Source organism: Brachyistius frenatus, unplaced genomic scaffold, assembly GCF_029030835.1.
Source record: "Brachyistius frenatus isolate BFR_SWC_R1_liver_20210118 unplaced genomic scaffold, ASM2903083v1 Contig_3, whole genome shotgun sequence".
In the NCBI taxonomy this organism is placed as follows: domain Eukaryota; kingdom Metazoa; phylum Chordata; class Actinopteri; family Embiotocidae; genus Brachyistius; species Brachyistius frenatus.
Window position 1 is genome coordinate 7,182,050 of NW_027210602.1, and position 17,033 is coordinate 7,199,082.

The 17,033-nt window shown below is 40.5% G+C and overlaps 1 protein-coding gene across 2 annotated transcripts in view; it reads right to left on the bottom strand.

Moving 5' to 3' along the window:
• Positions 1-4,529: 4,529 nt before the first annotated feature.
• The window catches only part of LOC138624582 (leucine-rich repeat transmembrane neuronal protein 4), a 107,626-nt gene continuing 95,122 nt past the window's right edge, over positions 4,530-17,033 (bottom strand). The window contains exon 3 of one of the 2 annotated variants that reach the window (XM_069704893.1): positions 4,530-10,336. In XM_069704893.1, coding sequence (XP_069560994.1) covers positions 10,013-10,336 — 324 coding nt within the window. In that variant the 3' untranslated portion in view covers positions 4,530-10,012. The remainder of the gene's footprint in view (positions 10,337-17,033) is intronic. The other variant, XR_011311164.1, reaches the window with a different exon arrangement.

Sequence of the window (17,033 nt, forward strand, 5' to 3'; positions counted from 1 at the left end):
GAAACCTTGGTGACCTTGAATGTGCATCTTCAAATCTGTCTGTGTCTGAGGCCCAGCAGCCAGGCTTTGCTCAGCTCTGTCACAGGGAGGATGGACTATGCCTCTACTGAATCGTTTAATAGTGGTGGTAAAACCTTGCTTTAAGCTTCCCTGCTGACATCTAATAGTCAGCTGTTGCCCTCTGTGTTTCTATGAAAAGAAGAGCTACTAGAGTTTCAGTTACAAAATCTAGATGAGTTGTTATCTTAACATTTACCTTTGTGGGAGCTACAACATTTTTTTTTTAACATTTTATGTATTATTTCTTATATTAATATTAATCTACACTGACTTCAATTGCACTCCAAGGTTTGTCATATTAAACCTTCAGAAGCTGAGATGCTCATTAAATGTAGGATCATTTTAATTGTCTTTGCATTGCATTTCATTAACTATTTAATGTGTTTGCTCTCTGACTATCCCTACGTTTTTGCTATGTTTAATAAATTCAAAACAGCAAGTGTTCACAGAACATCTGAATACATCTTTTCAGAACTACATCTATACTGGGAAACACCAAAAGGAAGACTGGATAAAGGTACAAGATCTAAAAGAAAGAGCAAGTGGAGCAAAATGTACAATCCATTTTTAAATGTTGATTGCTCACTTCAGGTCAAGGGGAAGACATGGTACAGTGTGTAAAAAGAAAATGCCAAAGGGAAGAAGGAAAGGGCTCTCTTTGGCCATCCACCACAGAGGGCAACAATTGCGGATGAATTTGACTCAAGTTGGATTCAAACAGTGACAGGATACAGATAAAGTCAGTGTAGGTTGTATGAGGACAAGCCCTTTAACATCCCCGAGGAGCTCCGTTACTTACCGTGGATATAGGGCTAACAGTGCCATAGAAATCTTTGCCTGGTTTTAAGAGGGAGAGACAGCGAGAGAGTGAACGAACGGTTGCAAAAACCCAGAGAAACAACCTCTGACTATCTCAAACCAATGAATTCTCCACTCTCCTCCACCAGAGAGTTTTCAGCCCTATACCGCCCCCATCACGCCACTTTAAAGGTCACTGAGAATCAGACACTGCATACTTATCAAGCCTCCTGACCTGGCCAATCAACCACCAGCCACTGGCTTTTTCACACAGACTTAGATGAGGTGGGCTGTGTGCAATCAGCTGAAAGAGACTGACCCCTCAGCCATGTCAGACCTTTTTTTTTTTTTTAACCTCCAGATAAGGTGTGCTTTTGCTAAGGAAAAACTGGTACCCTTCCAAAGCGTAGCAAATTGGTGTATTTTGATATGATGCTGATCACAGCATTTCAGTGAATATCCACCATGGTACAGTGTAATGCATAAGAAATTTGAAAATTGTCTTTATGCTTCAATTGTATTAATAACCAATGTTGAATTATAATTGTGTTAATAACTAGTGTTGCATTATAAATGAACAATCTATTCATTTATTTTCGAAACCAATGACTAACATGTATAATTAGCAATTAACATGGCTTATGTCATTAGCATTTAGCAAAAGTTTAGTTTTATGTCCAGTGTGTCACTTACCTGATGGTCACCTGACTACAGGCTTCAATGTTTGATGATTAAATACTGGATAATCTCCTGACGTTTGTGTTGATGTTACTCCAGAGGGTCTGTGATCACTGGAGGAGAAAAGTAAAAGATAGCAAGACCTGCATGTCCTGAAAACCGCTGTGATCTGGACTGTGAGCATGGCTGTCATGTTCCTCCAAGGCGGTGATGGCATGATGTGCGCATCTGAAGTGACAGCAAGCTGAAGCAAACAGATCTCCCATCTCTGTGGCACTGTGACGGTACTCCTTTGCCGTGGGTATTCGGTTCACCCCGAACAAGTCAGCTGCATTCGTCAAGTTTACTTCCTGATTGTTTGTGTGCCAGCGCTGTCTCTCCAAAGTTTGTAAAATCCACAGAAACTCTAAAATGTAGGTTGTCTGGCCACTGTCTCTGCATTTTCTAAGGTTTTACTCCACGCCTGTTCAGGATTCTGGTGACTCACTGCACGCCTCAGTTGAAGGATAGGCATAGTTGCAGGAATGTCACTGTCAATACAGGTACTACAATTTTAAAGTCAATATTGACTGTGCTTTGTGCCGTCAAGCATCTTTCTGTCTTTGTGTCTCTGTGGTCCTAAGTGTGCTCCACTGCACCTAACGTACAACTTTACATCACTGCAAAAAAAAGGGGAAAAGTTAAAGGGATAGTTCAAATTGTAAGAGGTGGGGTTGTGTGAGGTGTATTACCTGCAGTAGATGGAGGTAGGCACATCCGTAGTTTGGTGATGCAGGCAGCTGAACTGGGACGGAAACTCAGTCATGAACTGCCTCTGGACAGGGTCAGGCAGAAAATATATTTTAGCCCCTAAATTAATCAGTATCAGTCTATTCAGTATATTTTTGCTGCTTCACCTTGCTGCCAGACTGTTCTTTCCAATAGAGTCATGAAGTCGTTAAATCACTCTTAAAATCCAAAAACTCTGACAAAAACGTTTTACACAATTTTACAACACAGAACATAGGAGCTGGTCTACCATTATGTTCTCATCCCAAGGCATCAAATACTGGTATTTTGCATTGGCATCTCATGTCAGTTGCCTAGGTGTAGACACCAAAACAACGTGGCTAGGTTTAGGAAAGGATAATGGTTTGGATTCAACTATCTATGTAGACAAATTACACTACGTCGTATAAGTTACATTCATTACGTAAATTCACTCACGAAGCACAAAATTGGCCCATGGAGACTTTTGCTTTCTCACAGACTCGGGCATCGTTCTCCTGACTTGCTTCTTCAGATCGGTTGGTTGTGGCACCGATGCCAAAGAGCACCTTGTGGTTTTTCTCTGCAATGGCAGCTGCTCTGAGAGAGCCCCAGTATTTGACACCTTAAGAATGAGAATGGGTTGGGTCAGTTTGGTGATGTAGGCAGCTGTATTGGGATGGAGGCTAGGCAATGCACTGCTTTGGATGTTGTGAACAAAAATAATGAAATAATCTGTATTAGTTTAAATAAACAATATGTATGACATATTTTGGATGCTTTACTTTGCCTTCAGGCTGCTCTTTCTGACAGGGTTCTCAAGCCATTATATCGTCCTCAGTCAAAGACTTTAACAAAAACCTTTTTACAACCTGGTCTCATCCCAGGGCATTAAATACTACCATTTTGTCAAAGCCCTGACTTGCTTCTTCCAATTGGTTGGTCATGGCACTGATGCCAAAGAGCACCTTGTGGTTATCTTTGCGACACTAGCTGCTTTGTGAAAATGCCAGTATTTAACGCTCCAAGAATGAAAACGGGTTTGGTCTATTGCCACTTCAATGAATTAATTTGTTTGTCCAGCTTTAACATTTAGGCATCTTTAACACGTTTTGTGAAACAAATGTCTTCTCTAACTAAAGTGTCTGTTTCACTCTCGTGTGCGTTCCTCACTGAGCTTAAGCATCATTGCCTCGACAGCTCAGATTATGTTTTGGTAAGTAGACCACAGATGAGCCTGCAGTACTTTCTCAGCTTGTTGGCAGGTTTCAAAAACACCAGTATATTGCACACAGGGGATGACAATCTTCTCACACATCATGAGGGTATTGTAACAACGTGATCACAGATCACAGTGTTTCTCACATCGTGGTTTCTTGTTCTTATGGTGATCGTTGTGGGTTGTGTTGCTATTTTGAGGAAGCCCCAGTCAGTCTAACCACAGGCTGTCAAACCATGCTGGGTGATTTCGTCCCCTCTCTTTGGATGCTGTGATTGCAGTCCTTCAGGTGGTGAGAAGTCCATATTACACTCATCACTGTGAATTTTGTTTCAAATTTGAATGAGTGTTTAATGTAACTTGTCGGTTAAGTGCAGCCCAGAAGAAATTACATATTTTCTGGACATCTTACCATGACTGAAATTAATCTCCCCGGACACAATTCTGGCATAATGGGCTCAATAAATCCTTAAATTACAGCAAGGAATAGCGAAGAGAATGCTACCTGGCTAAATAAATAACTGAATCAACTGTAAGATGTTTAAAACCATTCTGAACTGCCAGAGCTGGAGTCTCTAAAAATCTCAGAGCTTGTAAAATCCTGCTGAAGTCACAGAAACAAGTGCAAAATGAAGTGATGAGACCATTTATTTTACCATCAGTGTTTACAGCGCCAGCTTTTATTGTAAGCTGTTACCCTTAAAAGTACCCTCGTCCCAGAGGTATTTGATTCACTTTCTGTCTGTGTTTATTTGCGAACCTAGAAACAAACATAGAGCGCACTGCACAATTAACAATAACATAACATAACACCGGCTCCTACCACTCAGGATTTCCAGTCTTGCTCCTCCAGAAAGCAGATTAGGGACTCCTCAGGAAACATTGAATTGTACTATTATATTGTATTATAACCGTGTTTACAGATTTAGTGCTGCTCATAACTATTAAACAAGTGTTAACATGTAAAATTTTAACACCTAACTGTCGGCTCAAATGCAAAATGTCAAGATAAACCAACCACCACAACTTCCATCTTTAGATGTTTTATTTCTGATATCATCATCAAAATTTTTACAAAACATTTTCTGACAATAATATACTCAAAGAAGAGCCATATTTTTGCGCTTGGACCAGGTCTCCACAAAAATGCTTTAGGTCTGAATACAGTAAAAAGAACAAAAATTCCAAATAAGAAAAAAACTAAAATTAACAACAAACCAACTACCAAAGAAAACAATGCAGCGCATATTTACACCCTACAGAAATCAATGCTCTCTGTAGGAAATGGATGAGAAGGAGACAGCGGGGATCCCGTGGTCTATGTGGAAAGCATTTAAGAGGCAGCAAAAAAAACAAAAAATCGGGGAAGTGCTTGAGCCTGCAAGGAAACAAATACTAATTTTGATATTGCTTTCTGTCAGGTTCCCTATGCTCGCTGCACTCTCAAGCCAACCGCAGGAGAAGAATGCAGCCATTTAAATAAAAACCTTCCTTTTTTTCAGTGCTCTCATTAAATCCAATTAGAGCCGTAAACGGGCTTTGTCAGACAAACGAAAATGTGTGTTTCCCCGACAGAGGTTAATGATTATGCCTTCCCTTTCTGTGTCCCCTCTGACATGAGCAATGGCAGAAAACAGAGTCAGGACAATGCGGATCAGAGGTTAAAAACTTCCTGCTAATGTAAAACAGCATGGAACAATAACAATCAATGGGGACCGGGCTGGCCTGAACATCAGTAATGGTGACGTTGGTTCAGAGGAGGTAGAGGAGTAGGTGCTGCTATAGATACACACACACTCACACACACACACACACACACACACACACACACACACACACACACACACACACACACACACACACACACACACACACACACACACACACACACACACACAGGCCATCTGGGCACATGCAGGGTAGCTAACTCACTGGCATCGCTTCCATTCTTTTTGTTTTGCGTGACAAAGTTATTAATTTTAACCATTTTTCAGTCTGTAAACATACACTAATGACACACTAACAACAACAAAAACTCAAATGAGAAAGTGGCAAATGAAGAGCATTAGCTTTTCTTTTTTTTTTTTCTTTTTTTCCTGCTTCGCCCACCTATCCATATGTGTATACGTGCTGTCTGCAAAGAGTCACGACTGTGTGCTGTATAGGCATGCCCCAGCACTGCCTGCTGCCAAGACACAGATGTATGGCAGATGAAGAAAAGCTGCAAATCCACGTCTGGCTTGGAATTAATTCTTGAAATCTATTTATCAGGTAATGGATTAAAACCTACTGAACCGTCGCAGATGGCCTTGGGTGAACTGGAATGGATAGGAGCGTCACAACCAGCAGTACTTTAATATCATTTATCAAGGCATGTGTGTCGCTTGTTTTTTTTTTTTCTTCTTTTCTTTACTTTTCTATTTTATATGTATACATTTATGCGTGATTGTTTCTATTGTTAAAGACTGACAAGTCAAAGTGGGTTCTTGATAATAGTGTAAATTATAATTGCTTTTCAAATAAAGTGTATCTTTTATATGAAAGCATGCATAATACATACAGTTCAGACAATGCAAGTATGCCTTTTGCTTCATCTGTGTGCCATATGGGACTCTACAGCATACTTATGTGTGTGATTTGTGTTGGAGCTTGGCCAAAGCGGTTTGTGTCATTTCTTACAGTGGAAATAAAGCTGCCTGGGACATTCAGAAATATCTCAAAGATGTCATGGTAACAGAATATAATGTCCTCTCGCTTACCCATTTGGTCCTCTACATCCTTCCTATTATACAACATCTCTGTCTTCCCCCTTCTGGCCTCCTCGACTTTCCCTCTCCCCTTAGAGATGTGCGTTTAGCTCTTCCTCTGTGCATAAATACTGAAATATTCAAGTTTTTACTGCAATTCTTCAGACCTTTATTCACCCTACCCAAAGCTAAAAAAGAAAAAGAGGAGAATTAAAAAAAAAAAAAAAGTAAGATATGTTCCCAGTGGGGACTTGAGCCCAAATTCTAAGAGTGAATGGGGGGGGGGGGGGCTTGGGGTGTACAAAACCATAAACAAATAAAGCAGCAGAGAAAATAAAGCCTGTTGGCGTTGCGGGGCGAGCGCAGACGGTCCTGGAGTTCAGCTCAAACATGCATCATTAGCATGCAGCGCTTGTGCTTCCAGCTCTCTGATGGCAAAAAAGAAACGGACAAAAGATGAAATAATTACTAGCAGCAGGATTCGAACATTCCGCTGAACACATCTGATTTTATCAGGGAGGTAGTCATGATTAATCAATCGTTTATTAGTAGCTGATTTAATTGTGAACATACAAAGATTTTATTAGCATTTTTCTAATTACACATGAAGGGCAAAGTAGCTTTGATCTTTGTGTTCGGACTGAATTGAACCATTATCACTGCTCTGAAACCTGACGTAATTACTACATTTGGAGTACTGGGCTTCAGCAGGGGACGATTAAAGGGAAAGTCTGTCCCTTGAGTGAGTGGAGTGCCCGACACAAGCCTCTTTCTCTCTCTCTGTTTAACAGCCTATAGTGCCGGGGAATTCTACTTTAGGTGAGACGAGGGCAGGGATGGATCAGCAAACAAGTTGCTTAAAAAAAAAACCAATGTCCATGACACGTGCTGCTGGTTCTAGGGCACTCCAGACAGCAGATTTCTCCCGTTCTGTTTGTCTTCGGTTCAGCGCTCCCCCCTAACCGGGCATAGTTTCCCAAAATATCAGCATGCGGACAGAAATAGAACATCATTAAACAGGTTCACCCGAGTCACCAAGCGGCAGACATGAAATTCAGGCCAAGGAGTTATCAGGGGTGATATAGAGCAAGGCAAGACAATACATGGATAGAATTGAGAGAGCTCCCATTATAAAGACATTGGTACAGCTGCTATTACAAAGTAAACTCCACCAGCACTATTAAGCAACCGTACTGAGCGAAACAACTGCTTTTTTATGCAATGTCCTGTACATGAAGGGGATTTTACCCTTCTTCGTCTTGATACCATGAAGACTTTTTGGGTCACTTGTTTTGGGTCTGGTTTTTGGTAAAACATTTAACAAAATAATGGCACATTAAAAAAGAACATCCTTCACAAGTTAAACTCTTGGTATAAAGAATAGCACACTTCTTCTCCCCGAGTAGACCTTGAAATGGTAGATAGTGTTGAAATTCTCAAACAAGAGGAGCAGATTGGGATGTAACTAACAATAAATCATGCGACCACCACCTGCGAGATGAGCTCCTAAAACATGTCAGAACAGAAAATATTGATCTCTGTGAGGTTCGGCGCTTGAAGTACATCGTGGTAACAGGGCTCCCAATCTTCCCCTCTTCATGTGATCAAGTAAAATTATTGGATTTGAGAGATGATCTCAGTAACATAATTGGTGTTTAATGATAGAATGGCAGAATAGTGACGGGAGCAGATAGAAAAATATTTATCACTGAAACACCAAGAGCGTAACAGTAGGAACCTCCTCACCGACTCGTCTTGGTAATATATTCCCACTGGAAAGTGAATAAGGCTCCTCTTCTGTTCACAAGCAGTTTGTGTTTCAGAAGAAGTGAAGTTCATACTTTTTTTTTTTCCTCTTTAAAGACTCATTATTTACACGATAAATAAGTTCTATTTGATTTTGTCCTTTGATTAGTCCTATAGAATTTCTTGACATCATCTGTGAACACCTCAAAAACTGTCTCTTTTGTTTTCAAGCCAAAAAGACAAAATAAAACAAAAAACAAAAAAATAATTCCCTATTTATTCTCCTATTTTGAGGATACACCCACTTTCATGGGAAATTTTGGCCCCTCGCAGTTTCATCTGTGGATCAATCGGTTGCTCTGTGGGAGGACCCAGCATCTCCCTGGGGGATGACCACTGACATGTAGAAAACGACGCCCGTTGCACTGCTTGGATTAAGCCGGAGATGATATTTGACAGGCTATCACAGCCTTATCTGAAGTCCTCAACAGCTCCATAAGTCAATGAGTAGCCGTGCTTGACACGGTGGCTGAAGGGTTACCGAGTGCAATAAAGTCCAGTACTGCAGGCACGCTTTCTGGAACAAAAAAAGGATATGTCAGGCAATATTCCCAGTACAGTCCGTGGGTTCATATGCAGGTCAAAGAGAAGTCAATGAGCTGGTTCAACATGCCCCCACTAGGCAGCGTCGCTCTCTGCGGTGTAGGGAAGGCAGGAGTACATGGCCTGAGCTTTGCCAACCCAGCAAGATGGTGCTCTTCAAATAGTCCAGTGTGATGAAAGTCAAACATCGACTCAACAATGTTTCAAATGACTGTTTGGGGCAGTGAGAGTGGTTTGACCTTCAGTAAAGTGGACCTCTTCAATAATATGTACAATGCTTTTCGTTCAGATGTACTTATTTTCACATAAATTCCCCATGATTGCCTTTTTAAAGCATAGTGAAGCATTTAGCTGGGATATGCTCATATACAGTGACTCGCTATTCTGCTGTGTAAAGGGCTCTGTATGTCTAATAAATCTATAACATACAATTTATGCTGCTGTGGTTGATGTTGTTAGCATCACTATAAGATCATGGATAACGACTGACCTAACAATGGGAGGATCGGGTGAGATACATCATTATGATCAATATCTCCTTAAAATTTCAGTTACACTAACTTGTATGTAATGCTTGATTACTTTGCGAATCTGTGAGGATAATCCAAGTTCATCTGACATCACCAGAGGATCTGGTGGGAATTGTGAGTGTAAACTGGCAGAGGCTAGTTTAGTAGAACAACTGACATTTTAAAAAATCCTCTTCGCTAAAGCAGCTTATGTGCATTAAAGAAAAAAAAACTATTAGTAAACTCTTTGGTTTAACATGCACATTTATGGAATTCAGAACGAGATACAACATCCAAAGAAACAAAAGAAACAGAATCGTTATGTAACTGTTTGTCTTCATGAAATAAGGATTAAAAAGTTGTGAGTAGAAATTGTAATAATAATCACAGTAAGAAGCCTCCTGCTCTTCACATGACGTCTACCTCCAACTCTTAGATTTTGTTCTGTTCCTGCTCCCACTTCTTGTGATCGAGAACTCGTGTTTATTGCACTTTCCCTTTCACTCCTGACTCAGCGCACGCTGACTGCTCTTGCTGTGAACAGGTGCCCTATGATGCTGACATGTGATATGGCAAAGACCAGATTTGGAAACAAAGAAATACTTTTTTTTTTTTTTTTTTTCTGTCATATGCTGAATTGCCTCCCATGAGTCAGCAGTAAGGGGTTTTCAGAGGTGCTTTGGAAATAAAATCAAAATGATCAGCGAGGATGGCTCACCCTACTGTGTGCGAGACTGTGTGTATCAGATGCCAAATCCCTCCAGACGTAATTTGAAAATGTTGTCCTCTAGTTCATACTCATGTTTTAAAAACAAGGCCCGACTGAATAACCAGCTCGCCTGCCCCTTCATTTTAAAGTCGCTGTGAATCAGAGGCCCTCGCCCCACTTCGAACAACCAGGCCTGCTAGCGTCCAAATTTGAGTGTGCCCGTGCGCTCCAAAGTAGGAAACGGACCGCTGCTGGGACCCTCAGTTGGGGGTCTGAGGGGTGGCGGAGGAGAGCGAGGCCCTGGCACAGGGGCACCTATGCTGGCAGCGGAGGGCACGGCAGGCAGTGCCACTGTCTGTATAGTGCCCCTATCGCATGGTCCCAGATCCTCCAGGCCCTCCAGGCCCTGCGGGGGTCCCTCATAGCCCATGTTGAGCCGCAGGGGTTGATGGGCCTGGCAGTAGTCTACAATAGGCTGCTCATAGCGGTAGAAGGTCAGGGCACCCATCTGGTGGGGGACCTGTTTGGGTAGACAGAGAGCAAAGAGGAGCAGACAGACAGGGTGACGGAAGGGGGGAAAAGACACATGGGGAGGGTTGTACAAGGGTGGAAGAGACACAGGAAGGAGAAGAGGGAACAAAAGGAGAGAGATAAAATACATTAGACATATAGGTTAACAGCAAACTGCAGATATATCACAGTCCTTAAAGAAAAAACATAGACATTTCACATGTGCTGAAACTCATGTGATCACGTGTTTGTGCACATGTAAAATATGTATTTTTTTTTCCCAAGGGAAACGTGATGTTGGAAAATTGTAATGGTGTAATGTGTAAAGCCCATGTAGATTCCCATGTGAAAACTTTTGTATATATTTTCTCCACGTTACTATATGTGGTAACATGTGGTAAACGTGTCATACAACATGTGGCCAGTGTGGAAAACACAGGAACTCATTTGGGGTTTTTTTGTGTGAGGGAGAACAGATTCTTTAAGAAACATTTATATCCTCACACATGAAAAAAGTGTTTTTTCCTGCTCATATGAGTAGAGTTAAGAAGTTTCTCTTGCAGTGAGTAAATGAACAAAATGATTGTGTAGCAAAATGTTGTCAAAAGTTAGGGAACAGTTAAACTACCCCAATATTTTGCATAGGAGATTTTTGTCTGACAAATTTTCAATATTTAATGCAAATGTGCTAATAAATCGGTTTTACTGACCATTTTGGATGTTTTTGTTTTTATGGTATCAAATTTCAGGATATTAAAAAAAAATTACATTTGAAAAGCAGAGTTACAACATGTCTATCCAGAAAGAATGTCCTGATAGCCAGTACTAATACAACTTGCTAAGAGCTCTCCTTGGGACTATTTCGCTCCATTGTTGTTGTTGTTGTTGTTGTTCACCAAGGTCCCTAAAAAAAACAAGCGCAACAAACTAGCCCTCTGTATACTCCAGCTAGAACAGCCACAGCTGTTTTCTGAAACATTAATATGAATATTCATTACATACTTTCAAATGATGTTTCATTTTCCCATTGCAGTTAATTTTGTCATACCACATTTTATTGTGCCTTTGTGATTCCAAAGCTTACAGCTCAGTTAGTTTGGCAGCTCATTGCTGGTTCTGTAATCATCCTCACATGGTGACCACCTGAGCCTCCACCTACCCCAAACAAAATGTAATAAAAAAAAAAAAAAGAAGTCTGCTTGCAAAGACCCTTCGAAATATGTGCTGCGAAGAACATATTGTTGAAGCTGGCTTCAACGGAGGATGTTTCTCACATCTGTAAAAAGCACAGCACTTCTCCTGCCCATGACTTGTACTGTAAAGAAGGAGTGCATCTGCATGTATGGATGGGTGGGTGTGTTTGTACGAATGACACACAAACCACAGATGCTTGACGTGCACAACCTTTGGTGCAAGTGTTGGAGCACATAAGCTGGCGCTCTCTCCGGCGCCATGTCACTTGTGTCAACAGCCAGGAGCACTCATCACATCTGGCCATGTGTCTGGTCTCGTGTTTCCTCCGCAGACATCCACACCGTGCCAAACAAACAGATGAGACTACCATGACACTCTGTCTCCCTAACTTTAAATCACACACTTATTCGCCAATTAAGTGATTCCTAACAGGCCTTGAAAACAGCACGGTAAAGACGGCAGCTGACCTGGATTAAACACCGCAGCCTGGCAGAGAGACAGATAATCAGATCCGCAAACGCAGGCGACAAGAGGCACACAACAACTGCAGGAGCGCACCGATATGACACCAACACGGAAAACATGAATAATACAACCCCTGACTCCTGAGGAGGCGTTGGAAGCGGAGCAAGTGTCACAACCGTACCGGCTTTCCTTGCACATCCTTGATGTGCTATTTTTAACGTTAGTCAGTGATTGGGACCAGATCTTGAGAATGAGATCTTAACCAGTGCTTGACAAAAATGTCATTTAGAGGAGAGACACTCTAAAATGTGAACCTTACTCCTCGTGAAATGTAACCAGGCATACAGTATTGCTTTTAAGCACTAAGAAATGTATAGTTCTACTTCTAAAGGGTGTGATATCAGTCCCATCCAATGCATATGGATTCTATTTCATTTGTTCTTCTCGAAAGCAAACTCAAAACATCCGACTAGAAATGGTCTGGTGACCACATACATAGTAGGCAGACATTTCACCCAAAAAAAAAACAGTCCCAAAGAGAATGCTTGGCAACAGACATTTCAGATGCAGGTACCTCAAAACAACTGGCACCTAAAATCAAAACCAACTGCTCGGTTATGCCAGATGACAGTGAGCTAATTTGGGCATACTGACCCTTTAACTGGAAGTGGAAGGGAAACAGGTATAAACAGAAAGCAACTGACAGTCTAATGGTCGTTCCAAAAAAACAAAGTCAATTTCACAATAAGAAGGTCATTTGTACAAGCAGTTAAAAAACTGCGTCTCTCATATAATTGTGGCTAATTTTATTAAACTTGTCATATAAAGACATTTTCATAACAGAAATCATATTTGAGGTAACACAATTCAGGACAGGATGTTTTAAAAGACGACCGACTGTGTCAATGAAATGCAGATATATGCTGGAAGAGAAGGGGGAATAAAGTGTGTGTGTGTGTGTGTGTGTGTGTGTGTGTGTGTGTGTGTGTGTGTGTGTGTGTGTGTGTGTGTGTGTGTGTGTGTGTGTGTGTGTGTGTGTGTGTGTGTGTGTGTGTGCGTGTAAGCATATATTTCAAAGTCAAATGGAAACAGTCTGGGCGAATGCAACTTGGCAGTTCAGGAATTACCCTGAACTATGGGGCTAAGATAAAGCCACTCTGCGAGCATTAACACCAGCTCTGTTTTTTTTAAGTTTTATTTGTAGCCTTGAGCTGTACTGTAACACGTTTTTATGATGCAGCTTTAGATTTCAGCCACTGCACAAAGTTGTAGCTGTGGATTCACATTAGAAAAGTGTCGGAGTGCATGTTCATCTGGTCTGGAGATAATGTAGCATGGTATATTTTCACTAAACACCTTTCAGTCCCACACCCAGCCTTTCTTTCAACCACTTCTGTGCACCTCCAGAAGCACCACCCTGCCAACTTTCTATAACTCCTTCTTCCTCAAATGTACTCCATTAAGCGAGGCTGACTCATTACATTATAGGCACTCAGTGGATTACTCCCCTCATTCCCCTTTCAGTTTAAACCCTTCACCAACCCCGCTACCACCACCACCACCACCACCACCACCACCTCATCTCCCGTCACACACCTCAGTCCACCTCAGCTCTGCTTACTGCTCCCTGCCCATGGCCAATGAATTAATTAAGCAATATTAACTCCTAACCGTTTCAGTGGATTCTATCAAATTTTTAGGGCATAAATCTGGCCTTGTGCAGAATATGTGTGAGTGTGTGTGCGTATTTGTACATGGATGCCTGTCTGTGAGAATATTCAACAGAAAAAAGAGAAGCTAAAAAGACTAAATCAGTCAGACGTAGAGAGAAAAAGGCAACAGATGCAGTTAATATACAAGTTCGATGACAGACACAGAGCATGTTTCTACCTAAAGACAGCACTGGATTTGAAACATTCATAAATATCAAACAGCCTCACTCTTGTTAAAGTCAAAGTCATTGCCCTACAATGCTCCTCACACCAGCCTCTGTAAACAAAAGGTGCTATTTCATTTCGCCGGCCATAGTTGTGAGATTTATCTCGCTCATTAGGAATGCTATCAGCTTTTCTTTGTGCCTCTCGGCATTAGGAAATTAGTAATTCCTCACACTCAGTCTGTTGACAGCCAAATATGTAAATGAATAACATCTGGTCAGACTTAGAAAAATACAAAGTAGACACTTCAGTTTACTTTCTAAATGTTCTCCAAATATGTGCTTTGGGTGGGACTAAATAGTGTTAAGATAAGGCTTAACCACCACTACTGTGGATAAGTTCAAGCTCTTTTTTTTTTCACAATTTGAAAACATCACAAAGCCAATTCTTTGTGATACATCCTAATCATTTAACTTCTGATCCGGGCTCGTTTGACCCTTTATCCAATGTTGACATCCTTTTCTGCCTGATAGGTAAACAGCTATCATATGTTTTTATATAAAGTTAAAAAAACAAACAGTTAGAGCCCTGTATGAAAACAAATCACATTAAATTACAACTGGAAAATGACAATTTATTAAATAGTGAATTCGTCATTTCACTGTTGGTCCAAAATTTCTACAGAAATGGTACTTTTAATCTAAATTACATGCAGCAAAACATGAGTTTGTCAGGATAAATTATTAGTAGTTGGTGTTTTGTGTTGTGCCATATTAACCTGAAAAGCTTCTCACTCGTATGCCAGCTCATTCTATTCAGATTTCAGCATCTTAACGGTACACAACTGGGAAGTACAGCTTTTCTGAGAACAACAGTCATGTATGCAGTTGGCAGTTTTGATACGTATCTTTTTTTTTTTTTTTTTCTGTTTTTGTACTAAATTGCTGTAAACCATGTTGTAGTTTCATGGTTTGATAAAAGGAAGCAGACTGCCTCACTCACTAAGTCAGTAGCTTCTCGGCTTGTTGAGACCTAAGCACATAATTTAAATGTTCAACTCTGAATGGGTGCCCAATTATGTTCCTACTGAAGGGGCATAAAGACAGAGTAGATAAAGTATAACAATTTATGATGCTTAACAAATGTTTTTTTTTCTTTACTTTGCTACATATACTGCAGTATTACTTAAACATAAAATAGCTATATTGGATATGGGACTGGTCCTGATCCCAGATTCTGGCTTTCCACACATGAACTGTGGTGCATTTGCAGCATGTTTCTGTATTTAGTTGTTTTCTACATTTGCAGCATGGTCCTGTATTTTACTGTGTTTTCAGTCTTTGCGTGTATTTGTGATGTATTTCAATGTGTTTTGTCATCATGTAGCATTTTATTTCTAAATTCTATTCTGCTTTCCATGTTTTTTCAGTTTGCCTATTTTGTTGATTTGCATGTGTTTTTTTTTTTTTTAACTGCAGGGCCACCGTACAGCAAAGACACAGAGTGTAGGACAGGTCACATCACCATGTGTCTGGTATAGCACAAAAGTACCAGGACATTTAAAAGGCAAAACAATCAGCCCGGCATTTATGAATAATGTATTTCAATTTCAGACAGAACCAGGCACTGGCAATTATCTTACTTATGAGAAGACATAGAAGGATGATGAAGGGTTTTGGTGCACAAAACATTTTTCTTAATTTTTGTCCATCTATAGTGACATTTGGGTTACATCATGGACAGCTGGCATCCCATTGAACGGTCACGGTGAAATTGGAAATTATTTGAAGTTGCTTTGAAACCGCAATACACCATAGACCACTGCTACAAGGTTTGATGTCTCCATAGAAGGGGGGCAGATACTCTATGCTGAGATACTTAGTTGGTGGAGGTGCCCCCTTCATTGTATATTGTAGTCTGCAGCTTCTACCTGTCAGAAGGTATTGGCATAAAGAAAAAAACAAAAAAAACAAAAACGTTCTCAATTCCCCATGGTGCACTGCTGGATGGATTTGTGCAACTTTGGATCTCCGCCACCATTACCTGCATGCGTTTCCACTGACAATGACTGGCACCCTGCCTCTCAGTAGATCTTTATCTCTGTAAGCCTAAGCCCACTGTAGGTTTCTATGTTACTTTTTCACAACAGCTCTAATTTGCTAGAGGAGTCATCAGCGAATTTAAAAAAAAAAATAAAAAAAAAACAACAACTCCAAATCCCATAAATTCATTTTTACAGCATTCCAGTGCCTCTTAGAAGTTTTGTTTCTTTTTTGCATTCATGCTTTTATGAGCAGCTAAGGAGGCAGTAACAGTGCCACAGGCACACAATGCTAATGCCTCCCCGGGCTTTAGGAGCATTACGGTTCAAAAGTCTGCCGCTTTCCCAGTCAAACACTTTGATCCTCTCAAGTCACTGTATTGTGGCTCACAGAAGTATAACAAAGTGAAGAGGAGGTGCAAAAGACTCCCACTAAAATGTTTGCTTTGGCTTTACTTTTCTTATACTCTTTTATGTTTTTCATTTTCATTTCTGTAAATCAATGAATTATTTTGGGAGTTGTTAGTTTTTGTGTCAATTTGAGTGAGGAATTATTTTTTGTCCTCCTTTATGAATATTGCACAATATTCCCTGTAATGCTTTGTATTGTTGTTGCTTGTTTTTCTTGTTTTCATGTGTGCATCTGTCTCTATTTTGTTATTAAGTAAAAAGAAATGAGGCTCACAGTTTATTTTGGGGAATTACTGAAACAAACCACGGCCAAGTTACTGGAAACAGCAGTTTAACTACTCTTTTCTTTGTCTATTCCTTATCCCTCTTGTCCTCTTTGTAGAAGTCTAGAGACATACTGTATTACCATGATTAATTTTGGTCCATTTATTTTAAAGCTGGCTGGGATGCATATTTGATGTAGAAGTTAAGTGTTTATACTGGAGCTGTTTCAGTGTAACCATGTCCTACAGTTCTGTTTTATTGCAGATGAGAATAATATTACATTTCCCCCATAACAACTGCTAAATGACTATGTGATCACAGAGTCATTGTTGTACATTGTTCACATGGTGAAGATTGGAATAATGAGTCAGTACAGTTATCATGTTTTACTACTCTCACCACATTGGCTCCAATCCAATTCTACTCTTACTGTTGGATGGCTAGCAGTAGTGGTA